This window comes from Tachypleus tridentatus, chromosome 2 (assembly GCF_004210375.1).
Source record: "Tachypleus tridentatus isolate NWPU-2018 chromosome 2, ASM421037v1, whole genome shotgun sequence".
NCBI classification, from domain to species: Eukaryota; Metazoa; Arthropoda; class Merostomata; order Xiphosura; family Limulidae; genus Tachypleus; species Tachypleus tridentatus.
The window spans coordinates 5,805,328-5,833,008 of record NC_134826.1 but is presented as its reverse complement, the minus strand read 5'-3'; the positions used below and the strand labels follow the sequence as shown (position 1 = coordinate 5,833,008).

The following is a 27,681-nucleotide window of genomic DNA, read 5'->3' as shown; positions in this document are numbered from 1 at the left end:
TTTTTAGCGTTGTAAGTCCGCAGACATTCCGCTGAGCCACTGGGGGCATTAACCCCCTAAACTCAGCATCTTCGTTGCTGAATCCTAATGAAAAGTGAATACTTTTGGCATTTAAGTTTGTGTTTTTTCAATTATTTTTATATTAAAGATTGAGTCTCTTTGTCGAGATAAATTTATTTTCGCTGGTTCTAACTTGAATAACGAAAACCGTGACCCATCTTTGTAGCCCGCCCAATCCATTCTATTGGCCTCATCCACTCGAAATATGCACGTTAAATATATTAAGTCAAATTAAATTATTATAACAATAGATAACAGCGTCACTGAGTGGTGTAGGTCTAAAACTAATGAGTATGTACATGTTTATTATGCTAACCTAGGTGACGTCGAGGTAGTTTATTGTACTCTAGTCTAACGTTCATGTGATGACGCATTCTGTAATTTTCTTATTTCTGAATTCTGGGAACCAAGGATTATTTATTCGATAATAATCGAAAACACTAGAGCTGTTTACGTAATTAGGCTTTTTGTAAAAGATAAAGTTTTACAAAACGGTGAATTTTGTAAAAATAAGAACTGTGTAAGTTATCATCGTTTCTGGTTGGATTTGAAATTGAACAGAAGGTATGCTTACCCAACTTTAAATAACTTAAAATGTTTGAAGTTACGTCGGATATTATTATTAAGATGTTATGTTATTGTCGGTAGTTTTACTTATATTGTAATGTGACTGCCTTGTACTACAGTGAAAATCAAGTACTACTGGTATTGTAGGCAAGTGTGCGAATTGAAGCAGTCGAAAGATCGTGAGTTAACCAGCTAAGCCTAAATTGAAGTGAACTAAAGTAACGTATGGCTACTACTGATATTATAAGTGTATTCTTTAAAACTGTTAAAATGGCAGAAGTTGCGACACCTAAACTAAACGACTGAGTAGTAGTAAGAGAACACAGGTTAATATTACTGTTAATTAACGATGATGGATTTTTAAGAACCGTGTGTATTTTTAGGTGTATAATTGCAGATTAAACTTTATGCGCTGAAACGTTTGATTGAACACGTTTACAGTTGTTACTGTGGTGTGTTTTTAATAATGAATTGTTTTATTAGAAATGTAGTACCATTATTGTAATATCAGTTGAATAAATAAATGGACAGATAATTAATTTAAAGTTAACTATACTTCTCTACAATTAATTAAATAAAAGAACATTTCTGTGAAGTTTTTCAAGGTCTTCCTTGAAGTTTTTTATGGAATAATTAAGGTGATATCTGTAAAATAAAGTTTAATGATCACTGATCTAAAGGTTTAATTATCCAAAGTAATACTAATAAAATGATATTTTTAGAAAGTTTTTACAATGTTATCAGTATAATGCTACAAAGTTTTGTCATACTTAGAAAAATAATGTATTTTAACATTTAATAAATGTAAGTTATTGAACAAAAAAACCCTCGGGAATAAAGCTTTATTTCCAGTATACTGATAATTTGAGGCAACAAATTAATATATAATATTTGACAGGAATGCCAAGCCATACATAACTTAATGTTACAAATGACTAGTAACAATCAACATCTACATTCAGGGTTGAGACACGGGTGTAATGAAAGTTGTGATTTTTCATCCTTGTAAATTGTGATTATAAATATACTTTAAACATTTACTATTGAAAAAAAAGTGTTGTTGTTTTTTCTAGAGGTTGATTTGAAATAACCACCAAAAATACAATTTATTACAGAATTTAGGATTATCAGTTTCCTCAGTTAGTACTGCATAAAGTAACTGTTAATTTAAAATCATGGTTTAATTAATTATTGCATTAAAATTGATCAGGTGTTTCTAGCTATAACTGTATTTGAATATTCTTGTAATGGAAATATTGTCACTATGATTTCTCATTAATAATTTTGATTAATACAAAAATGTTCAGTTTAATATATATATTTAAGTGGTACCAGTATTATACATAAAGGTGTGCAAAAATTCTGGACATCCCTTATTTAAAATTCATGTTAACAGTTTAGTTTTTCACAATAACAGTTGTGGCAGACGAATGATATGCAACAACTGATGCTTTGAAACAATAGTTTAAAGGTTTGCTAAACTTACCACTAATATACTAATGAGGACATGACATCTTGCACAGAAATGTATCGTACTATGTCATAAAAATGAAAGCTAATAAACAGACATCTTAGTTAATTTATTAAAACTCTTGTTAGCCTATGTCAGAGTGTCAATAACTTATTTCTTTCATGTACACTATCTTTATTTAAGGGGAAGGGGGTGCCCAGACTTTTTTGCCCACTCTGTACTTGTCTGCGATGTGAACAAACACATTTCTTGTGTTACCACTATTTACGTGGAATAAATTGTTGTAGAATTATTAAGCAGAAATAAAACTGACCTGTCTCATTAGAAACAGTTATATGGATAAGAGAGTACAATGTTATACACTGTATTATTGTTTTGTACTAGTCTGTACTATTGCTGATAAACTTAATGCATTATCAGTTGATTCTTAGGCTTAAATTTTAAAAACCGATATACAGATGGGAAAGTTGGAGTATATTGTAGCTGTTAAAATTAAATACAAGGATTTTCAGTATTTTAGAAAATGTCTCTTGCAATGTGTGTCTGCATTTAATAAAGAAGATGGAACATTTTCTGTTTGTGATGTGAAGTCTGGGTGTGTTCAGAATAATAAAATAATGAACTTCCTAAGCCTGTTCCTTGTCTGTTTTAGTTCTCTGAATTAACAATAATAACTGTTAACCCTAGAAAAACTGATGGTAAAGGTACCTATTAGCTTTAAAGCACATTTTCCTTAGCTGTTTGTGCACCAACTTGCTTTTTGGTTTATGACTTTGTTGGTTATAGTTTCCATAATAACTTGAGTAACAAAATATTTAAACAGAAGTACCCTCAATTTAACAAACTATTTAAACAGAAGTACCCTCAATTTATGATTGAATTATACCAAATGCTGCTTGAATTTTCTTTGCATTTTACATACAAAATGAATTATTTCATCCAATTATTTGTATTAATATCATTGTAATTACTCTTATGAGGCAACATGTAAATCCTACTGTGAAAATCTCTATTTTATGGTTAATATTTGAACTTGTAAATTGACCAGAAGATTTGGAAAGATAACCACATGATATCTTTTGGAATGTTTTCTGAATGAATAAGCCTCTGGAATACAACATCAACTAATTAATATAAATTTGAATCAATTATGCATTGTACATAAACATAGTAATGGCTCTGTGTTCCAGTAGGTTTTCCACTTGGAAGTTTGTATTAGTTATAATCATTGTGTGATTTCAGATTCTAAAGTTCAAGTTAGTTTTTGTTTCTAGAAGTGGTTTCTGGTGAAATTACTGTTATTTTAGCCTAAAATTTAAGGAGTTAATAAACAAAAGAAAGAAACTGGAATTTCTAAACGTATTAGTTGAATGATAGTTTATTTAGACTGACAAGTTAGTCAAGAGGTGAACCTTTAAGTCACGAGGTGACAAACTTTACACACGTACATATCATCATAAATAAACTTGTAGTATATTAGGTAGTTTTTGATTTTAGAATTGTAACACTGAATACTTGTAAAATGTAGTTTGGTCATAATGTATATTTCAGAAGAGGTTTTCATTTTGGTTTGTAGTAAATGTGAGAGGTGTGCTTACTTCTAAACATTTTAAAAAACTTCTCCAATGCATTGCATATCCATTTTGAGGGCTTCAACATTTTTACAATATAGTTAGACTTGGGCAGACTGAACATAGGATGAATACAATGCCAGGAACATTTGGTTATGGCCAGGAATATGACAATACGGCAGCCAATAACAGTCCACTGGAAGGAATCGAAAATGCATTTTCTGAAAAAGCTATTCGAATGGGTAAGTTAAATTGTCTTCTCTCTTATAAAAAACCAAAAACTGTGACAACAGTAATTCTTTTTTATCCATTCAGCATATCTATATGAATGTACTTAGTTTTTATTCACTATACAATTTCATATAGTATTTTTCACTCACCCCCACCCACCCTGGTTCAGTAATCATCTTTTTAAATTATTCAAAGATAAATATTTTAACAAGTGACAAAAAGGTGGGCAAATAATTTTGAGAATTTAACAATTTGAGAAAAATATCAGGTTGTGGAAAAAGAGAAGAAACACCTGTAACAGGAAAGGAGAAAAAACAAAAAGGGAAGTATTATAATAGAGAAGAAGGAGAAACACCTGTAACAGGAAAGGAGAAAAAAACAAAAAGAGAAGTAGTATAATAGGGAAGAAGGAGAAACACCTGTAACAGGAAAGGAGAAAAAAACAAAAAGGGAAGTAGTATAATAGGGAAGAAGGAGAAACACCTGTAACAGGAAAGGAGAAAAAACAAAAAACGGAAGTTGTATAATAGGGAAGAAGAAACCATACTGGTTGTTAGGTTTTATTGCTATGATACTGTTGTCAGCCAGTCAGAGATGGTCCATACTGGTTGTTAGGTTTTGTTGCTATGATACTTTTGTCACCAGTCAGAGATGGTCCATACTGGTTGTTAGGTTTTGTTGCTATGATACTTTTGTCAACCAGTCAGAGATGGTCCATATTGGTTGTTAGGTTTTGTTGCTGTGATACTGTTGTCACCAATCAGAGATGGTGAAAAGTTGAGTAATTCAATCATTTAATTGATAGATTATACAAGTTAAAATGGCTGGTATTGGTAGAAAAAACTATACCAGCCATTTTTAAATATATATTTTTCTCTACAAGTGGGTTTTCTCATCATCACGGATAATTGATATATTACTTTTGAAAAGCAAAATTGTCCATTACTGTTGTGTAAGTTAATCAATTAATCAAAAGTAGTGTTTCAAAATGATATTATTTTCAGTTATTTAAACAATAAGTTACTTGAAACGAAGATTTAGTCTGCTGGTAATAAATTAACCAACCAATCAGAATTTTTTTGTTACTATTTTTGATTATTTTCACTATTCAAACTTAATTTCTCCATCTTTTTTTTATGGAAACTTTAAAAATATTTGCTACTGTCACTAGTTTTGAACTACTGACTCAAGGGAAGGCAAAATTATCAAGTATCAGTAATTGTGCAGCCTGTGTTCAAATACAGGGAAGAAGTCTTGGTGGGGAAAAATGGTTTGTTTTGAGAGTGTATTTATGAAATTATATTTAATGATATGTATATCACAAGAATGTGGTTATTTTTATTCTATTTTTATGTGTTTTTTTTATTTAAAAGTCTAACCCTTTAAGTAATTGCACAAAAATGGCAAATTGTTGTATCCCAAATCTTTTGTGTGTTGTCCATTTATTTAACAAAGTACTTGAGGTCTGTGTTTTGCAGTTGGTGGGTAACATACATAGAACACTTGTGATACAACAATTTGTTTTTACCTTGTATTTTCACTTCAATTCAGTTATTTCCTATCCATTCCAGCTACTTACATATGTAAAATAAATATTTATTAGGCTTAGTTAGTGCTAATTGTTTTTAATTGTGACAATAGTTACTTGTACAAGTAACTTGTATTCCATACACCCTTCAGTAATGAAATGTTTTATACAGGGTTTATCCGGAAGGTTTATGGAATTCTTATGGTCCAGCTTGCAGTTACTGTCGGCTTTATTTGTCTTTTCATTTTTGAGTAAGTACCTTGTGAACAAAAGTTTGTTTTAATTGAAGGAAAACATAAGTACTGCTATACAAGGTCCAAGATGTAAGACACAATGGTGATGTGTTATTTTTACAGAACCACATGTTTATCTGTTAATTTTAAAGTAAAACTTGTTTACGCTACAATTCATTTGAACTAACAGAAAATCTTTGTATGAGATTTTATTATCTCAAGCTACAATTGTTTGATATCCAAGTTTTGTAGGGTTTTTTTATTACTTTTTATTGAATCTCACAAATGAATTATATGCATTGGTCTTGTCACAAAAAATAAGTTTACATTTACATTCAGTGTATTGTTTTAATACTGACTATCGTGTGTAGAATTATCATAATGTATTCTTAATGTAATACTAACCTTGTAAACATAAACAAAACTTGTATATATTTCACTTTAGTGTCAATTAATTAGTCTTAAAGCACATGTGGTAACGAGTTTAGATGAAATTGATTTATAACTTATGTTTTGCTATGTATTTTCATGTACGGTTATCTCATTGAAGTATTATCTACATTTAATTTTGTATTCAGTAGGCCAAAAGTGAATCACTTTGCTCGTTAGCATGTGGAGCTCAGTATGGGTAGCACTGTAAGTATTCATCAGCAGTATCCATTTCTTAACTTTGCACTTGTGATGTTTCAGTGTTCAATAATTAGAACCTTCTCACTACAGAGTTAAGTAATACTGTTTACTAGTTTGCCATTTCAAAGCTATGTCATTTGATAAGGGGCTTTACATGATAAGACAGTATTTCTTATTAAATTAATCATGATTTTACATTAGGATTCTTTCTTAATTAATGAATTAGTAATGTTCATCATATTAACATTTAAAAGATGAGATAAAATGATCAAGTTAAAAACATGTTTAACGATCGTATTCAGTAAGTTAACTCACTGGACTGTAGTGTCTGGTCCATCTCTAAAGAAACAACCACCACAAATTTGTTGTGGGTATTCTTGATAACCATTCCTCTAGTCCAGTGGACACAATCTCTTTTAGTCCGAGTCTCCCTTGATGTGAATAAAAAAGTTCAAGCCACCACTAACCTATGAAAATGCCTTAAAATGTGATTTATTAATTTCAGAAAATAATTACTAATGAACTTTAATTATATCTGTGAAGTACTTTTTCAATTAAACTTTGTTTGTAATTTATTATTGCCTTTTATCATAAACTTGTTTCTATTATAATTAGGCCGTTAGCAACTTACTGTGTTTGTGTTAAATCTCTAAACTATTATGTAATTAAATACACACTTGGTCTTATATAAAGTTGTCTTATTTTCATTTTAAAAGACAAAGAAATTATGAAATTAAATTTTTAAAATTAATAATAAATGATAACAAAAGTGTAGAAGTAAACATTTTATTTACAAATCAATACACAGTCTTAAATAAAACACTGCTTTACCCTCAAGGACCTTCACTGCCCACAGAGGGTGGAGCAGCTCCTACTATATTAAATGCTGATCTAACTTGTATTTTCATCATGGTTTAACCAAACATAGATACTTTTTGTGACATTTCACATGAAATCCAACAAAACAAAAACTTAAGCTACACATAGATATATTATTAACCAACATGTTCTGTGTAAAAATTGTCCTCTGAAAAAAAGAGTTTTGATGTCGAACCCAAGTATATTTTGTATTCTACATAAAAACTACAAGTATATTTTGTATTCTACATAAAAACTACAAGTATATTTTGTATTCTACATAAAAACTACAAGTATATTTTGTATTCTACATAAAAACTACTTGCTATCAGAACAAATCACTTTAAAGAGTTTTGATGTCGAACCCAAGTATATTTTGTATTCTACATAAAAACTACTTGCTATCAGAACAAATCACTTTTTTAATCTTTTTTTCATGTGATAAAGTATGAATAATACTGTTTTTGTGTTGTGAAAACAAACTTTAACTGTACTAAATATTTAGATGAGTATGTTTTAGATGTAAAGATGTATTGTAAGTTGATAAATTACCACCAGATGGCTAAACAGTATAGATCATAGAAGAATTTCAGCTTTTACTTTGCAGAAAACAACCTAAGACAAAAACTTTACATATTATTGAAAATAGTAGTTGAAAAAACTGTCTACATAGCAAGGAAAAACCATAGACAATTGAGATAATTGTAGAGTACTATAAACAATGTAGCTTCATTGTAAAGTATTTATTGTAGCATTCTGATTTCATGAAAACTGGCTTCTTTGTAAAGGTTGTGAAGTTCAAATAAGTGTTACAGAGGGTGTAGCACTTTATAAGAATAATTTAATTACATTCTGGCTGGAGGGTTATGTTGCAGGAAGGATATTCACATAACATGGCTGTTAACTTAAAGAAGGAAGCCACCAGTGTTCTCCACTTGGGACATTAGTGGCTCTGATACAACATCCAGATGCAACCTGGAGTAATGTCCCAATCCACAAGTGAGGCTAACTGTTATGAAAGAGAATTGTCCAACCTGAATGCTTTTATTATGAAGCTGGTACCATCTACAAAATAATATGCAGATTAAAAGTTTATCTGATTTTATCCATATCCTGATACCAATGGGATTTTTCCTGAGAAAAGTGATTGAAAAACTGTAATAACAGCAATTTGACCACAGTTGTGTATTTGTGGTAGTTGGGAGGACCATAATAGTTGATGGAGAAAGTAAAGAGCAACATGGTCCATGGAAAATTGTTTTTATAAAGTGTATTTCACTTGTAGTTTATTCATTTGACCACAGTTGTGTATCTGTGGTAGTTGGAAGGACCACAGTAGTTGATGGAGAAAGTAAAGAGCAACATGGTCCATGGAAAATTGTTTTTATAGAGTGTATTTCACTTGTAGTTTATTCATTTGACCACAGTTGTGTATCTGTGGTAGTTGGAAGGACAACAGTAGTTGATGGAGAAAGTAAAGAGCAACATGGTCCATGGAAAATTGTTTTTATAAAGTGTATTTCACTTGTAGTTTATTCAAACAGCATGAAAGCGAATAGAAGTCTTTAAAGTTGTATTCAATATACCTTTTCTCTTCAAAAATTAATTTTAATAAGATGTGAACAAGAACAAGCAATATGTGTAACTCATAGAAATTACTGTTTGGATAAACTGTGTGCGAGAGAAACCTGTAATTTCACCAAAGCCCAGTGTAGTGATCTGTGTCCCTTTCTATATCTGTTCCTTATACAGGGTGCTTGTATTTATTATGATGATTGTCTTGGTGTGTTGTGACAAAGTCAGAAGAACATTCCCAGTGAACCTCATCTGTCTCATGGTGTTTGTAAGTATTCTTTATTGTGTATTGGGTGGTCTCTGTTGTTGGTATGTGTTAGCAGTTTGTTGTATTTATTTCTGGTATTAGTAATTTGTGGCCATATCAAAATTATGCTTCTGGTTTTACTGAAAATAACCTTAAAATACAAATACTTTATTTATTGCAAGTAATAGTTGTATTGCACTTAAAAATAACGTGTTGTTTTCATTACTGTAGTACTTTAACTTACTCTGACTGTAAGAGATATGAAAAAAAACAACAGCAAGTGTAACGTGGGTCTTGTAGTTTGTGGATGTAACTTTTTGTGATTTAAAGTAAAAACATAATGTGTGGTAATAAACTTGAACTGTTTATAGATATATATGAATATAATTACTATTTTTATAGCATTGATAATTGAGATGAAGACATTAGATGTTGGGGTTGTTTAGTAATCACATAAGCACAACACTATTTCTTTTATTTGGGAGAGAGATGCTGTGGTTAAATGTGTGAAACTTAAGTCTTAAGATCTATTACGTGTTTGACAGAAGTGAGACATAAGATTTTTTTTTTCCAGACTCTCTTGGAATCCTTTCTACTTGGTACCACAGCTAGGTGAGTATTTTAAAGTTCAGGTTTTGTTGTAAGATGGTTAAGATATCTTGGGATGTTGTACTATATGCCTTTTCTGAGGTTCTATGTAACATTTATAAACTGGTTGTAGCAGATAATTTGTTACTTTTTGAATACACTTTTATTAAATTACAAGAAACATAATTGATATTGAAGAGATATACAAAACTAGGGCCCTCCAGTAGCCTGCAGACTTGCACAGCTAGAAACTGGGCTTCAATACCTGTGGTGGGCAGAGCACAGATAGCCCGTCGTGTAGCTTGTGCTTAATTCCAAAGAAACAAATACAAAACTAGGTGACTAAATGCTATTGTGTGCTTACACTGGTTAGTTGCTTGTTCAGTTTGATACTTTGTTCAAGTAGGTTATTGAATACTGTTATTACATCGTTCATACACCTTTAGATTATTAGTATTAACAAGTTTTGTGCTAATAAAAAGAAAAATTATTGAAGCCAAGAAAGAGGCTTTTTCTTAGTATACATATCTTTCACTTTTCTGAAAAATTAATTGTAACAAAAAAAAATAGTTTAGTGAAAAATTCCATAGAAAACTAAGTTTGATAGTTTTAACAAAGATAAGTTGTCTGATTGTATGGTATTGTGTTCAGAGTTGGTGCATTAGTGGAGTTTACTGATCGGTCATTGGGCTCATTAGTGTATTCTTGTCGCATGAGAATAATTGAAAATGTTAATTAGAAATACTAATTAACTAATAAGAATAAATCATAATATAAAAATTTAAAATATATGAATGGTTGAATATCCAGAACCACAAATTGTGATTAGTTAGTTGTTTTGTGACATTAATTGACTTAATCATAATTTTGGTTATTATTTAATGTGATTTCAACTGGTGTAATTGAAGCTCAGAGATAATTAGTTTAATTGGGAATCCCCAGTTGTTCAGAGTACATGTGGAAAAGTTATAATAACAATATCCCACATTCTGTTGGAATAAGCAGTCATAATCAGTAAACCTGTACTGTCTTCTAAAGATAATTTGTAATTTTTATATATTGATAAACTAATGAAACAGAATATAATAACTCCTATGATTCTGTGAGTAAATGTATTGAACAACAAATTCTAATTTTTCCTAGTTACTATCGTCATGATGAAGTGATGATGGCAGCTGGAATATGTACTGTAAGTTTTCATATGAATTTTATCAATATGTTTAATTTATTTCAAACCTCCAATTTCTTTTTATTTCTTTTGCTGTTCTTCCACATTTTTACTTTCACACAATTTTAATCTGTTGTTACAAGAGTAACAGTCACATCCCATCCAGTTAGAATAGCTGTCAAGTTGATGATGGATAGTGTTAACTAGCTACTATCTTTCTGTTTTATTATTTCAAAAACAGGAATGTTAGATGTTGAACCTTTATAAAAATTTCAATAATAACAACATGCTCTCTTGTCCACACTATTACATTTACTTGAACCTTTATACAAATTTCAATAATAACATGCTCTCTTGTCCACACTATTAAATTTACTTGAACCTTTATACAAATTTCAATAATAACAACATGCTCTCTTGTCCTCTCTATTAAATTTACTTGAACCTTTATACAAATTTCAATAATAACAACATGCTCTCTTGTCCACACTATTAAATTTACTTGAACCTTTATACAGATTTCAATAATAACAACATGCTCTCTTGTCCACACTATTAAATTTACTTGAACCTTTATACAAATTTCAATAATAACAACATGCTCTCTTGTCCACACTTACATTTACTTGAACCTTTAAACAAATTTCAATAATAACAACATGCTCTCTTGTCCACATTATTACATTTACTTGAACCTTTAAACAAATTTCAATAATAACAACATGCTCTCTTGTCCACATTATTACATTTACTTTAACCTTTATACAAATTTCAATAATAACATGCTCTCTTGTCCACATTATTACATTTACTGAACCTTTATACAAATTTCAATAATAACAACATGCTCTCTTGTCTACATTATTACATTTACTTGAACCTTTATACAAATTTCAATAATAACAACATGCTCTCTTGTCCACATTATTACATTTACTTGAACCTTTATACAAATATCAATAATAACAACATGCTCTCTTGTCCACACTATTACATTTACTTGAACCTTTATACAAATTTCAATAATAACAACATGCTCTCTTGTCCACATTATTACATTTACTTGAACCTTTACACAAATTTCAATAATAACAACATGCTCTCTTGTCCACATTATTACATTTACTTGAACCTTTATACAAATTTCAATAATAACAACATGCTCTCTTGTCCACATTATTACATTTACTTGAACCTTTACACAAATTTCAATAATAACAACATGCTCTCTTGTCCACATTATTACATTTACTGAACCTTTATACAAATTTCAATAATAACAACATGCTCTCTTGTCCACATTATTACATTTACTTGAACCTTTATACAAATTTCAATAATAACAACATGCTCTCTTGTCCACATTATTACATTTACTTGAATCTTTATACAAATTTCAATAATAACAACATGCTCTCTTGTCCACACTTTTAAATTTACTTGAACCTTTATACAAATTTCAATAATAACAACATGCTCTCTTGTCCACATTATTACATTTACTTGAACCTTTATACAAATTTCAATAATAACAACATGCTCTCTTGTCCACATTATTACATTTACTTGAACCTTTATACAAATTTCAATAATAACAACATGCTCTCTTGTCCACATTATTACATTTACTTGAATCTTTATACAAATTTCAATAATAACAACATGCTCTCTTGTCCACATTATTACATTTACTTGAACCTTTATACAAATTTCAATAATAACAACATGCTCTCTTGTCCACATTATTACATTTACTTGAACCTTTATACAAATTTCAATAATAACAACATGCTCTCTTGTCCACATTATTACATTTACTTGAACCTTTATACAAATTTCAATAATAACAACATGCTCTCTTGTCCACACTATTACATTTACTTGAACCTTTATACAAATTTCAATAATAACATGCTCTCTTGTCCACACTATTAAATTTACTTGAACCTTTATACAAATTTCAATAATAACAACATGCTCTCTTGTCCACACTATTAAATTTACTTGAACCTTTATACAGATTTCAATAATAACAACATGCTCTCTTGTCCACACTATTAAATTTACTTGAACCTTTATACAAATTTCAATAATAACAACATGCTCTCTTGTCCACACTTACATTTACTTGAACCTTTAAACAAATTTCAATAATAACAACATGCTCTCTTGTCCACATTATTACATTTACTTGAACCTTTAAACAAATTTCAATAATAACAACATGCTCTCTTGTCCACATTATTACATTTACTTTAACCTTTATACAAATTTCAATAATAACATGCTCTCTTGTCCACATTATTACATTTACTGAACCTTTATACAAATTTCAATAATAACAACATGCTCTCTTGTCTACATTATTACATTTACTGAACCTTTATACAAATTTCAATAATAACAACATGCTCTCTTGTCCACATTATTACATTTACTTGAACCTTTATACAAATTTCAATAATAACAACATGCTCTCTTGTCCACATTATTACATTTACTTGAACCTTTATACAAATATCAATAATAACAACATGCTCTCTTGTCCACATTATTACATTTACTGAACCTTTATACAAATTTCAATAATAACAACATGCTCTCTTGTCTACATTATTACATTTACTAAACCTTTATACAAATTTCAATAATAACAACATGCTCTCTTGTCCACATTATTACATTTACTTGAACCTTTATACAAATTTCAATAATAACAACATGCTCTCTTGTCCACATTATTACATTTACTTGAACCTTTATACAAATTTCAATAATAACAACATGCTCTCTTGTCTACATTATTACATTTACTGAACCTTTATACAAATTTCAATAATAACAACATGCTCTCTTGTCTACATTATTACATTTACTGAACCTTTATACAAATTTCAATAATAACAACATGCTCTCTTGTCCACATTATTACATTTACTTGAACCTTTACACAAATTTCAATAATAACAACATGCTCTTGTCCACATTATTACATTTACTTGAACCTTTACACAAATTTCAATAATAACAACATGCTCTCTTCTCCACATTATTACATTAACTGAACCTTTACACAAATTTCAATAATAACAACATGCTCTCTTCTCCACATTATTAAATTTACTTGAACCTTTATACAAATTTCAATAATAACAACATGCTCTCTTGTCCACATTATTACATTTACTTGAACCTTTATACAAATTTAAATAATAACAACATGCTCTCTTGTCCACATTATTACATTTACTTGAACCTTTATACAAATTTGAATAATAACAACATGCTCTCTTGTCCACACTATTAAATTTACTTGAACCTTTATACAAATTTCAATAATAACAACATGCTCTCTTGTCCACACTATTACATTTACTTGAACCTTTAAACAAATTTCAATAATAACAACATGCTCTCTTGTCCACATTATTACATTTCCTTGAACCTTTATACAAATTTGAATAATAACAACATGCTCTCTTGTCCACACTATTAAATTTACTTGAACCTTTATACAAATTTCAATAATAACAACATGCTCTCTTGTCCACACTATTAAATTTACTTGAACCTTTATACAAATTTCAATAATAACAACATGCTCTCTTGTCCACACTATTAAATTTACTTGAACCTTTATACAAATTTCAATAATAACAACATGCTCTCTTGTCCACATTATTAAATTTACTTGAACCTTTATAGAAATTTCAATAATAACAACATGCTCTCTTGTCCACACTATTACATTTACTTGAACCTTTAAACAAATTTCAATAATAACAACATGCTCTCTTGTCCACATTATTACATTTACTGAACCTTTATAAAAATTTCAATAATAACAACATGCTCTTTTCTCCACATTATTAAATTTACTTGAACCTTTATACAAATTTCAATAATAACAACATGCTCTCTTGTCCACACTATTAAATTTACTGAAGTATTTTTGGGCAGTTTTAAGTAAAGAACAAATTTGTGGATTTAAAAGTAGGGAGAAGTTTTGTAGTAGTAATAATGCCTCAGTAATGTATTTTTAATAATTAATTTCTTGTACCAGAAACTATTTATCACTGTTAAGTGTTTTGTATTTTTTTTAAATTCACAGTGTAAGTCCTTAAAATCTACTTTGTACCTCAATTAAAAATAATTTTCTGTTCTATGTGTGTGTGTCCCCCTGTCATTTTCTGTTGTATGTGTGTGTCCCCTGTCTTTTTCTTGGGTTGTTCTTAGAAATCGGAATATCTGCTAACAGTTACGATGAACTGTGATAAATTCAGGAAACTTTAGTTACCTTCTGTTTGTTAAATATCTATTTTTTAGAATAAAAGTTTATATGAAAAAAGATTGCTAACCTCAGTTAGGAACAGTTTTATTATTTTTAAACCTTCCAGGTCATTTCAAAAATTCTAACCATTGTTTGAGCAATGATGTGTGTTGTCATGAAATGGTTGGTTCAAATATTATTTAAAGGTATCAAATACCTTTCATGGACATTCATTATAAACACATATTTGATTTATTCAAAGCATTTTGAAAATGGTTTGCCCAGTCCACATGCTTAGTCAGTGTTATTCATTACTGATGTAACTTGTTTTAATAATATTAAATGCTTATATAACATAACTTTAAATGTTTTGGAGTCAGCACCTGTGTTCAGAAGTCACTTCCATTTCTATCATAAATTTTTTCTACATCTAGAATTTTAATCTGCAGACAAACTAACAAGTAGGGAGAAAATATTCTTTATAATATAATTTTTTATCTACGTAAGTTACCTTTCAACCTTATATCTTTGATTTGTATGGCCTCATACAAGTTTATTTTTTTATGACTAGTTTTGAGTCATTTCCATATTATCATCAATTTTGAGTAACTTGTATTGATTCAGAGGATTACCAATAGTTTCATTGTATATTTCTATTATTGTGTATAACAACTAAATATTGTTATTTATCTGGAATTAGTAATGGAAGTAAACTTTTAGTTGATATGAAATTTTGAAACGTTTCAGTAGAGTTTGTGAATGAAATTTCTAACATACAATAAGACAACACAAGATGACCCTAATAGTTTTAGTTTTAACATGCTGTGTAACTTGTAACAAATTAAAACATTTTTCTCTACAGTTTGTATGTTTAGGCCTGACCCTCTTTGCTTTCCAGACTAAGGTAAGTTAGTCTATTGTTATTAAAATATTATGTTGGTTTTCTGATAAGTTTTACGTGTTAATATGCATCATTTGTTAGAACAAAACTGAATTTTATTAATTTCATCCAAATCACTGTAAAAAAGTAATACGAAGATAAAATAGTAACATGTTATTATTAAAGTTATGTAATACAGAGACATAAACATTTGTTAACTTGCTCTGTTGTCTCTGGTGAAAGGTATCTCAACATTTGGTAATTATTTATATTATATATTCATGCAAAATTAATGTGTATATATGGAAAACCAGTATAAGCAGTATTTCAGAAAGTAGCACATAATACAAAGTGTCAGGTATGGTATTTATATGTCTTTATAAAATCACTTTTAATATCCTTTAATACAAAGTGTCAGGTATTGTATGTATGTCTTTATAAAATCACTTTTAATATCTGTTAAGGAATTGTTTCAATTTTTACCAAATTGTCTTTACTCTTAAATATTTTAATGTATAAATGAGTACTGTAAATACGAATGTGAAACCCACAATTACTTTGTGAGAATGAACGGGTTTTTTTAGGTAACAAACAAACAATGATACAGAAACGATATTTGTGAAGTTGGAACATCTATATTTATGTACTAAATAATTCGAACTTTTTTAAATTTTATTTTAGGAATGTTCTTTAGAAAGAAAATGTATTTAATGGCCAGTGGTGATAAACTAGTAAGATATAATGCAATATGTTGATAACTGGACTTTGTTTTAAATAATCTGTTATCATTTCTCATATTATTTGTTCATTCATGATTGTAACACCCTTAAGCACTGGAACTGTTGAAGTCCTCAATTGTGAAGGTAAACTGTATAAGCAATGCAACTTGAAAATTAGATTATCAAATGAAGTTTCTTAGACTTGCATTCTAATTATTGTTCACCAGATTAACCAGGAATTTCTTTGTTAATGTACCTATATCATTATAAAATGACAGTAGATTATTATTTTCCAAGGCTCCAGTGCTCAGAAAATTCAGGAGATAATTTAATTATTAATGTATCCTTCATCATATTCATGTAATTTATTGTATTATATTCAGTCAAACCAGATGTTTTTACTGATCTTGTACAAAGTATTTACAGATAGTTACATTTAAAATATAACAATAACATGATGATAAACTATTATTATGAAAGTGATCTTTAGACCAGAGTAGGAGGGATTGTGATAAATCCAGTTTCTTGGGATTTTTTAGTGGGACTTCACAATGTTAGGAGGAATGTTGTTTGTGGCTCTACTGGTTTTGATGTGTTTCGGCTTTATTTGCATATTCATTCCAGGAAGGGTAAGAAGTTTATCTGATATTACTTGTGTAGTTACAATTTACTGAAAATAAGAATATGTAGTAACTGTAGTTGTTTGTTGTGTTTTGTAAGGTAATGATAGAAAACAATAGTTTGTTTTTAATTTTGCACAAAACTACACACGAGCTATCTGTGCTACTTGTCCCTAATTGAGCAGTGTAAGACTAAAGGAAAGGCAATACCTCATCACCACCTACTGCCAACTCTTGGGCTGCTCTTTTACTGGTGAATAGTGGGATTGACCATTACATTATATAAAAGGGTGAGCAAACTGGGAAAACTGGTGTTTGGGAAAACAGTCATCAACTGTATATATTTCAATAGGAAATAACTTAATATTTATAAAAACAAGTATGGTACTCTATTAAAAAAAAATTAATGTTGATAATGTGGTAAAGTCACAAGTTTAGAATATTGATAATGTGGTAAAGTCACAAGTTTAGAATGTTGATAATGTGGTAAAGTCACAAGTTTAGAATGTTGATAATGTGGTAAAGTCACAAGTTTAGAATGTTGATAATGTGGTAAAGTCACAAGTTTAGAATGTTGATAATGTGGTAAAGTCACAAGTTTAGAATGTTGATAATGTGGTAAAGTCACAAGTTTAGAATGTTGATAATGTGGTAAAGTCACAAGTTTAGAATGTTGATAATGTGGTAAAGTCACAAGTTTAGAATGTTGATAATGTGGTAAAGTCACAAGTTTAGAATGTTGATAATGTGGTAAAGTCACAAGTTTAGAATGTTGATAATGTGGTAAAGTCACAAGTTTAGAATGTTGATAATGTGGTAAAGTCACAAGTTTAGAATGTTGATAATGTGGTAAAGTCACAAGTTTAGAATGTTGATAATGTGGTAAAGTCACAAGTTTAGAATGTTGATAATGTGGTAAAGTCACAAGTTTAGAATGTTGATAATGTGGTAAAGTCACAAGTTTAGAATGTTGATAATGTGGTAAAGTCACAAAGTTTAGAATGTTGATAATGTGGTAAAGTCACAAGTTTAGAATGTTGATAATGTGGTAAAGTCACAAGTTTAGAATGTTGATAATGTGGTAAAGTCACAAGTTTAGAATGTTGATAATGTGGTAAAGTCACAAGTTTAGAATGTTGATAATGTGGTAAAGTCACAAGTTTAGAATGTTGATAATGTGGTAAAGTCACAAGTTTAGAATGTTGATAATGTGGTAAAGTCACAAGTTTAGAATGTTGATAATGTGGTAAAGTCACAAGTTTAGAATGTTGATAATGTGGTAAAGTCACAAGTTTAGAATGTTGATAATGTGGTAAAGTCACAAGTTTAGAATGTTGATAATGTGGTAAAGTCACAAGTTTAGAATGTTGATAATGTGGTAAAGTCACAAGTTTAGAATGTTGATAATGTGGTAAAGTCACAAGTTATTTCACCAACACGAAGTCAAGCTCTACCAGTACCAGAAAGTCTGGCAAGTTTTAATACACTGGTACTGCTAGTTAATAATGACCAATAATGTCAAATTTGACAGGTTTTAAACAAGTTTTAATACACTGGTACTGCTAGTTAATAATGACCAATAATGTCAAATTTGACAGGTTTTAAACAAGTTTTAATACACTGGTACTGCTAGTTAATAATGACCAATAATGTCAAATTTGACAGGTTTTAAACAAGTTTTAATACACTGGTACTGCTAGTTAATAATGACCAATAATGTCAAATTTGACAGGTTTTAAACAAGTTTTAATACACTGGTACTGCTAGTTAATAATGACCAATAATGTCAAATTTGACAGGTTTTAAACAAGTTTTAATACACTGGTGCTGCTAGTTAATAATGACCAATAATGTCAAATTTGACAGGTTTTAAACAAGTTTTAATACACTGGTGCTGCTAGTTAATAATGACCAATAATGTCAAATTTGACAGGTTTTAAATATTGTTGTAACAAGTTCTTATTCTTTTCCATAAACTGTATAACTTAATTTGATACATTTTACAGTGGAAAATGGATAGCAGTCTTGTAAATAAAACTTCAACAGAAGAACACCCTTTTACAGTAGCTTGTTACAGCCACATAAACTGTAACATGTTTTGATGTCATTCTAATTAACATAAAACTTGAGTTTGTTCATCATTTTAGTGAATTATTTCATTACAAATTGGCACCAGTAATTGTAACCCATTATTACCTTTCTGTACATCAGTTTTACATTCTGCTAGTTTAAGTTATCATTTCAGTTAATACAGTGTGTGTAGCAGTTCTTTATAATGTAGAACATATGTGACTTATGTACTTACATTAGTTTAATTATGGAGTGCTCTATTCCCCATTGTTGTTAATTCTGTCTTATTATTTTGATCTTTATTATACATAATTAATGTTTATACATTTCGGCTAGTTTGAAAGGATTATTTATCATGTTTGGTGTCCCAACTATGTATTCTGTGACCAGGTGTGCAAAGGATAAAGTTTGGTTAGACCCAACTAATGGTGTGTTAAATAAATAATTTTCTTCTTGCTACATTTAGTTTGGTTATATTAGTTAAAACACTTTTATGTTTACTATATTATGAAGTTCCATTATTCATTTAGTTTATTATTATTTGTCTTTATAAACATTTTTACTATACCACCTTTACCCTACAGCTAATTTAAAGTTACGCTATCAGAGCTATTACACTTTTCAAGGTAAAAAGTAATCTATGATAATACATGAAGCAAATCGGTTTTGTGTGCTTCATAAGTTCTACTTTATTTTTTCTTTAACGATTCTTTCATTAAAATTATCGTACAAACATAAAAGTATTTATTTTCAATATTTTTCTGGGTTTTAATCTACGTCACAAAACAGGCATTATGATGTAACAATCAGTCACATTATTTGTTGGTAAAAGACTATTCTAAGAATTAGAGGTGGGTGGTAATAACTGGCTGCCTTCCCTCTAGTCTTACACTGCTAAATTAAGGACAGATAGCTCTTGTGTAGCTTTGGGCAAAATTTAAAAGCAACAAACAAATCAATATTTTTCACTTTTTGTGGTATTTGTATTTATTATGAGGATTATTTTGGGTTGTTTACTAGGACTAAGCTAAACCTTGTGAGATGTTATTGAGATTACAGCAGAATTACAAGTCAGTGCATTCAAATCATTATGTAAGAATGGTATAAATTATCCATATTAATTACTGGATTGATTTTCAGTTCTGATCTTCATAGGTAACTTGCTTTGATCAGAAGTTAGTAATAATCATTGTAATCAGTAACTGTCTTTATTAAAGATTTGTTGTGTTCTCTCTCTCTCTGTGTATATAAAAATAACTAAATTTCTGTAGTTTTTAATGATTTACCTTTTCTGTATCTCAGGTAGTCAATGTTGTTTATGCCTCTCTGGGAGCCCTAGTATTCTCAGTGGTGAGTTCATATTTTTAACCTTCTAATTGCCAATATCTTGTTCTCTCAGTGGTGAGTTCATATTTTTAACCTTCTAATTGCCAATATCTTGTTCTCTCATTGGTGAGTTCATATTTTTAACCTTCTAATTGCCAATATCGTGTTCTCTCATTGGTGAGTTCATATTTTTAACCTTCTAATTGCCAATATCGTGTTCTCTCATTGGTGAGTTCATATTTTTAACCTTCTAATTGCCAATATCTTGTTCTCTCATTGGTGAGTTCATATTTTTAACTTTCTAATTACCAATATCTTGTTCTCTCAGTGGTGAGTTCATATTTTTAACCTTCTAATTGCCAATATCTTGTTCTCTCATTGGTGAGTTCATATTTTTAACCTTCTAATTGCCAATATCTTGTTCTCTCATTGGCGAGTTCATATTTTTAACCTTCTAATTGTTCTCTCAGTGGTGAGTTCATATTTTTAACCTAATTGCCAATATCTTGTTCTCTCATTGGTGAGTTCATATTTTTAACCTTCTAATTGCCAATATCTTGTTCTCTCATTGGTGAGTTCATATTTTTAACTTTCTAATTACCAATATCTTGTTCTCTTATTGGTGAGTTCATATTTTTAACTTTCTAATTACCAATATCTTGTTCTCTCAGTGGTGAGTTCATATTTTTAACCTTCTAATTGCCAATATCTTGTTCTCTCAGTGGTGAGTTCATATTTTTAACCTTCTAATTGCCAATATCTTGTTCTCTCATTGGTGAGTTCATATTTTTAACCTTCTAATTGCCAATATCTTGTTCTCTCATTGGTGAGTTCATATTTTTAACCTTCTAATTGCCAATATCTTGTTCTCTCATTGGTGAGTTCATATTTTTAACCTTCTAATTGCCAATATCTTGTTCTCTTATTGGCGAGTTCAACTTTTTAACATCAAACTAAAAACTGTTTTGTGTTATTGTAGCATTAACTAACTTGTAGAAAAATGTTAAACAAACATTATAGAAGATAAATAAAGAATTCTGTCCAGTTGTTACTAATGGTGAGCTTCAGTTACTAATTTTTATAATAAAGGTTGGTGTTAAAACAGCAAAATTTGTTACAGTAACAAAATTACTTCCTTTAAAACTTGTTTATTTCCTACTGAGCATAAAAAAGTCTTATTATGAATTTGTAAAGAAATAAATATCTTACAATGGTAATTGATCAAAAGAATAAATCCTATTTATTGATTATGACTTTCTGTTTATTGGGGGGAGATGTTAGAATGAAAGTTGAAATAAATTACCAAAAGTACTTGGACAGCACACCCTGAGTTGTGTCAGTGAGATTCATTTTAATAGTGGATGTACTGTCTGTACACTTTATTACTTATGTTTGATAATGAATGTAGTACTTTTGTAAAGCAGAGTGTGGACATTTTGCAAGCTTTCCTGCCTGTCTAAGACTAGTTGGAAGTTCTGGCCCAGCCAAGTTATTTTTCTTTAATCTCTGTCGAACTGGACATGCTCGTTGAATAGTGCAGTAGACCATGATTCTGAAAGAAATATGGTACTCGGTGGAATGCACTTCTCCCTCTGGTGACTCAGCAGTAAGTCTGTGGACTTGTAACACCAAACTTTAAGTTTTTATACATGAAGCATGCGAAACGAAGACATCCTGTTGTGTATCTTCAGGCTCAACAGAAAGTAACTGACCAGAGAATATGGACAGGGCATCATTCTTGAGTGTTGTAATAGGGCAAGAAGTGTATTTCATTTAACTATTAATGCCGCACCGTAATACTATTTTAACTATTAATGCCGCACCGTAATACTATTTTAACTATTAATGCCGCACCGTAATACTATTTTAACTATTAATGCCGCACCGTAATACTATTTCAACTATTAATGCCGCACCGTAATACTATTTCAACTATTAATGCCGCACCGTAATACTATTTCAACTATTAATGCCGCACCGTAATACTATTTTAACTATTAATGCCGCACCGTAATACTATTTTAACTATTAATGCCGCACCGTAATACTATTTTAACTATTAATGCCGCACCGTAATACTATTTTAACTATTAATGCCGCACCGTAGCACTATTTTAACTATTAATGCCGCACCATAGCACTATTTTAACTATTAATGCCGCACCATAATACTACTGTCATATCTTTCAAAGCAGACTTCTGTATTCCACATTATTTTTGCATTGTTCCTCACTCCAATTTTCATAATGTAATAGTTGGTATATTTATAGCTATGAAGTATGGCTTACAAGCTACAAACTCTCTGTGAAATTTAGAAATATGCTGTTCTGTGTACACACCAGTTGTTCTGGCTTGCTGGTCTTATCTGGTATGTTAACTTAGTATGTTCAGGGCTCATCCATTCCTTCAGCACAGTATCCATCTGTAATTGAATGAAATCTGCTAAACATACATACCAACTGTACTTTTAATAATAAAATCTTCTCTCTTGGTGTCTCAGTCTGTAACATGTGGTGATCTTTATAAACTCAATAGAGCTTACTTGCAAACTGGCTGAGGGTGTGCTGTCTCAAACATTTTGATAGTAAAACGTACATTTACGTTTGTTGTAAACATGTATACGTTAAGAAGTCCAGTACAATAACTTTTACTTTCCGTTTATTAAAACAAGGTAGGTGTTTATTTTTGATATTAACATATTGATTTTGTATAAGTTGTTTTTGTGATTGTATTATCTAACGGTTACGATTTTCACTATATTTGTGGGTCTAGTATCTGCCTTCGATACCCAAATGATGCTCGAGGAAAACATCGCTACAGCCTATCTCCAGAAGAATACATTATGGCTGCTCTCAACATTTACGTGGATATTGTACTTCTATTTTCCTTCATCCTCGACATTGTGGGGTTTGCAAACCATGGATAAGCAAGTGTTGGAAATAATTTGTTTCCCACACGTAGGTCTGGTTTACTAAGTAATTCTGTTCATCTTCGACACCAACTGTTCCTACTGACCCTAATTTTTTATCAACAGCTGTAATCTCACTTAATCAATGTTTCTTCACACATTAACAGCTCTTGAAAGCAGATTTTTAACTTTTTTTTTTCCATTTATTTTCACTCATAGTACCTGGTGTACAATGTACAGCTGGTTTTTAAGAGGAAAACACCAGTGTGCTCTGTCTCTTTAGGAATACAGTTCTAGTTTTTTACCTTGAACTATGGGAGCAGCTAAACACCAATAGTCACTACAGTACACAGTTACAGTAACCCTATTTCTATGAATCTGAATGAAACATTGTATTTATTTGATGTACTAGAATATTTTTACTAAACTAATGTAAGCTGTGATTTTATTAAATATTTTCTAAACTTAGTAAGAACTTCATAGTAAATGTTGTGATGATAAGTGTGTGAGTGATATTGGTCTGATGTGTTCAGCTTTCTTTTCTTGTATATGTGTATATTTGTTACTGCAAGAAGACTGGAAGAGTAGGAAAACAAAAAGTGGAGTTCATGTACTTCTCTCTCATACATATATAAAAATATTACACAGGTTGAACTTTGTGCCATCAGTATCAAGAAGTTAATATGTTTGTCTCTGGCATGTGCATGTTTGAGGATTTTTCTTATTAATGATGTCCAGACTGTCTTATTTTAAGTTTTACTTTTGAAAGAACTTGCACGTGTTTATGTTTCCTAAACTGCTACCCAAGATAAGGTACTTCATCTTGCAAGTGTTTTAACATTTAGTACATTTATCATGTCTGCTTTAAATTAACATGTAGAAAACATTTTGTGATAGCAGTTAAAATTACCATATTACCAAATTACCATATTTAAGCACGTGCTTAAATTTATTAGGTATTTCACTAAAATTTACCATTGAAAATCTTTCTAAAAGTTTTCAAACAAAACAATGATATATATCCAATGTAGTAGATGTGGAAATCTAAAGAGGGTGAAGGAAAGGTTCAAGGAAGCAAATCTGATACTAGTGATGACATACACTGAGCTATTTACTAATCTTCACATAGTAGATGTGGAAATCTAAAGAGGGTGTAGGAAAGGTTCAAGGAAGCAAATCTGATACTAGTGATGACATACACTAAGCTATTTACTTATTTTCACATAGTAGATGTGGAAATCTAAAGAGGGTGAAGAAATAATGGTTCAATGAAGCAAATCTGATACTAGTGATGACATACACTAAGCTATTTACTAATCTTCACATAAGTTTATTTCTGCTTATGAACTTTTCAATACATGTTCTAAAAGTTACATAAAGAATTTCAATGAGAGATTTCTATAAATGTCTAATGTATCAATGGTTGTTTACTGTATTTATTTAATATATCCTGTGCAACTGTTTTAAAATTTTCATCTCTGTGACATTTCAAAACTGAATGCACATTATATTCAAGTAAAAACAAGTGTAGCTATTTTGGGTAACTCGTGAATCCTCTATTTTGACACTAAGTTTTACAGCAGTAATTGAATGTTCTGTAGACAGATAGAGGTTGAATTGTATCCACATTAGACTAATCTGAGTATTTCGTTATATGTAGAATTGTTTGTACTTTTAATTACCACAAAATGTTAAACTATTTCATACCAATAAAAAAACATGTTACAGAACCTAATGTAACGTGCAAATTGTAAGGGCCTAATGTATTTCTTAATGTAATAATAAAACATATGATGAACTTTATTCAAAACAATGGAGAATTATTACATTAAGGTTTGGTCAAACTTCGTCATGATTTGGTAAAACAAAATTCAAGTGAACTTGGAATTTGTTCTGTATATTTAATGTATTTCCTAAACTGAGAACTCTTCTGTTCATTTTTTTTGATAACTCTGAAGTAATACTTACACTAAAACTTGTAAGAGTACGTTTATTTGTTAGGATACACGTATTCTATTTTGTTATTCTTTCACACTAAATGTGGTATTTCTGCTCTTTAGAATGTACTTCAGGTTAAACGTTGATTGTTTCTAACAATTGTATTAGTTTTACCCATTAACATTGGAATTTGTATTTTGTGGGATTTTTTATGTACTGTTGGCATTTTCAAAGGTCATGAAACAAAGGAAACTGAAGTTTTTTAAATGTAAATATTATTACACTTAGTGAATTGATGGTAAGTGAATTATTAAATAGTTTGGGTGTTTTTGAAGCTTTAATATTTATGCTATATAATATTTTTGTTAACACTGCATTAGATTGAAAACCAGTTTGTTACTACATGGATAGTTTCTAAGGTTATGATAATGCTAGTCAATGTTGTGCTTTTCAAATGTCACTAGAGGGCACTAATGAAAGTAGATGCTAAGTAGACAGGTCTATGAATTAAGGCTTATTAGTTACTGAATGTTTATGTTGAAACTTCACAAAATTACCAGTTTGAAGTTGTCCTCATCAAAATACACAACTTGTAATTATTTCAGTAAGACCTTTAAAAACTAGGTTGCTGTGTTATTAATTATTTAGTAACTTAGTACACTGTTCAGTTTCTCAGAAAATAAATTGTAACTAAGCTTGTAGGATTGCATCAGGTTGTTTCTAGATCTGATTTTGTGGAACCTTTCTCATACGTATGTTACCTTTATTTCAGATATACCATGTATGTTTTTACACTGATTTTAATAGTACAAAAGTATCCATACCCGACTCCCTTATTAGCAAAGTCTTAAATGTTATACAGTGAGTTAGGAGTTGCATCAAAAATTATTTGAACTGTAAAGCCTTCAGGTACCATCGTTTGTTTCATATTCTAGAAGCATGTACATAGATAAAGATTGAACAGGCAAGATTATTACACTTGATGTGTGAACGTTAATGTGGTACTACAAGTGGATTCTGTGACACAAGTTAATTTATGCATTTAAATATGTGAAAATGTAAGATGGGTTTGAATTACCAATTTACTTGTGATCCAACAGTGATTGTGTGCCCTAAGTTTCTTTCCAATGTAATAGATAAATGTCATGTTTTGATTAATGTTTGACTACATAGTTATATATCTGTTATAGAAATGATGTGATTCTACAGTTGATTGTACAGAATGTTGTAATGTTTGTATAAGAGTAGTGTAAAACACATTTTAGGTGTGAAAATATTTAAAGACAAAGTTATTATTAACATTTATAGTCTATTATAAGTGTTGTATTGATAGTCTAGTGTGAAATTCATTCTAAAAATGGTGACTGTTAGCTTTTTTTGTTCAAATACAGTTTATTGAAGTGTAAGCTACTATTCTGTCCGTTACGAGAAATGTCCAATAAAAGCACGAAGGTCAGAGTATATCGATCAAACCTTGTGAAAACATTTCTACCATTATTCAATTTAAAGACTTCTACAAAACTTAACTACTCGAATCCAGAAAAACTGGTTTATTGGTCTAGAGTAAAACATTTTCATTCACAGAACTTACCAAATTTGGATCAGTTTTAACAAACTTCTGTTACTTAGTCACTGTTTGTAAAGGTTTCTGGGATTAATAAAGCAATTTGTGTTTCATCTTACTCTTGTAATTAGTGAATGTCAAACATAAGTAGAAAATCACCTTATGAACAGGAACCCATTTTCAATACTAAAACCATCAAGTTGCAACACTTAAAGTTGTTCTAGTGGTTGAAGTCTGTACAAGTTATGCCAGTAATGAAACAAAGATAAGAAGAATTCCATGTTAAGCCTACACCATATTCTATTATTCATCTCAGCTAACTATTTAACCTTTTTATGTATATTTAGCACATAATCTCAGTTTGCAAGAGACAGAAGCTGTCTGCTTGGTTCCTTGTGATGTAAACTACTTCTGTTTGGAAGCTTCTACAACTTGAACACAGCACCTGCCTATTGTAACTTGTTCCAGGTGTTGTAGTAGTTAACATGCAGTGTTTCACATCATCACCACTCTTTTTGTGTACTGTTAATTTTATGAGATAATCATTTCCCACAAATTATTGTAATAAGAAAAACAGTCAGTGAACTCTTAACATGACTTAGTATGGGCTGAAGTTTGAAATGTCAAGGTGAATCATGGTTTTATCATGCTATGTTCAT

At 30.0% G+C, this 27,681-nt stretch overlaps 2 protein-coding genes and 1 long non-coding RNA gene across 3 annotated transcripts in view; 2 read left to right on the top strand and 1 right to left on the bottom strand.

The window, feature by feature from the left end:
• LOC143237524 (protein lifeguard 1-like) overlaps positions 1 to 27,140 on the top strand; it is a 162,799-nt gene extending 135,659 nt beyond the window's left edge. The window contains exon 12 of the transcript XR_013020123.1: positions 24,552 to 27,140. The gene's annotated coding sequence lies outside the window, so the exon portion shown is untranslated. The remainder of the gene's footprint in view (positions 1 to 24,551) is intronic.
• LOC143237539 (uncharacterized) overlaps positions 1 to 27,681 on the bottom strand; it is a 307,489-nt gene that overhangs the window by 86,177 nt on the left and 193,631 nt on the right. The gene's annotated exons all lie outside the window — the stretch shown is intronic.
• Positions 374 to 27,140, top strand: LOC143236774 (protein lifeguard 1-like). Its single transcript, XM_076475323.1, has 13 exons — positions 374 to 624; positions 3,771 to 3,911; positions 5,601 to 5,679; positions 6,243 to 6,255; positions 6,287 to 6,297; positions 8,902 to 8,992; positions 9,546 to 9,583; positions 10,703 to 10,748; positions 15,860 to 15,901; positions 17,136 to 17,225; positions 20,589 to 20,636; positions 22,928 to 22,980; positions 23,385 to 27,140. Exons 2-13 carry the CDS (start codon positions 3,797 to 3,799, stop codon positions 23,536 to 23,538), a joined length of 780 nt encoding a protein of 259 aa, XP_076331438.1. The 5' UTR covers positions 374 to 624; positions 3,771 to 3,796; the 3' UTR covers positions 23,539 to 27,140.

What these genes read in the sequence shown, in the direction of transcription:
- LOC143236774 (XM_076475323.1), top strand. Translation starts at nt 3,797, where the DNA reads ATGAATACAATGCCAGGAACATTTGGTTATGGCCAGGAATATGACAAT. An exon ending in TCATCTGTCTCATGGTGTTT is followed by an intron (nt 8,993 to 9,545) that starts GTAAGTATTCTT and finishes TTTTTTTTCCAG; the next exon opens with ACTCTCTTGGAATCCTTTCT. An exon ending in TGGCTTGCTGGTCTTATCTG is followed by an intron (nt 22,981 to 23,384) that starts GTATGTTAACTT and finishes TTGTGGGTCTAG; the next exon opens with TATCTGCCTTCGATACCCAA.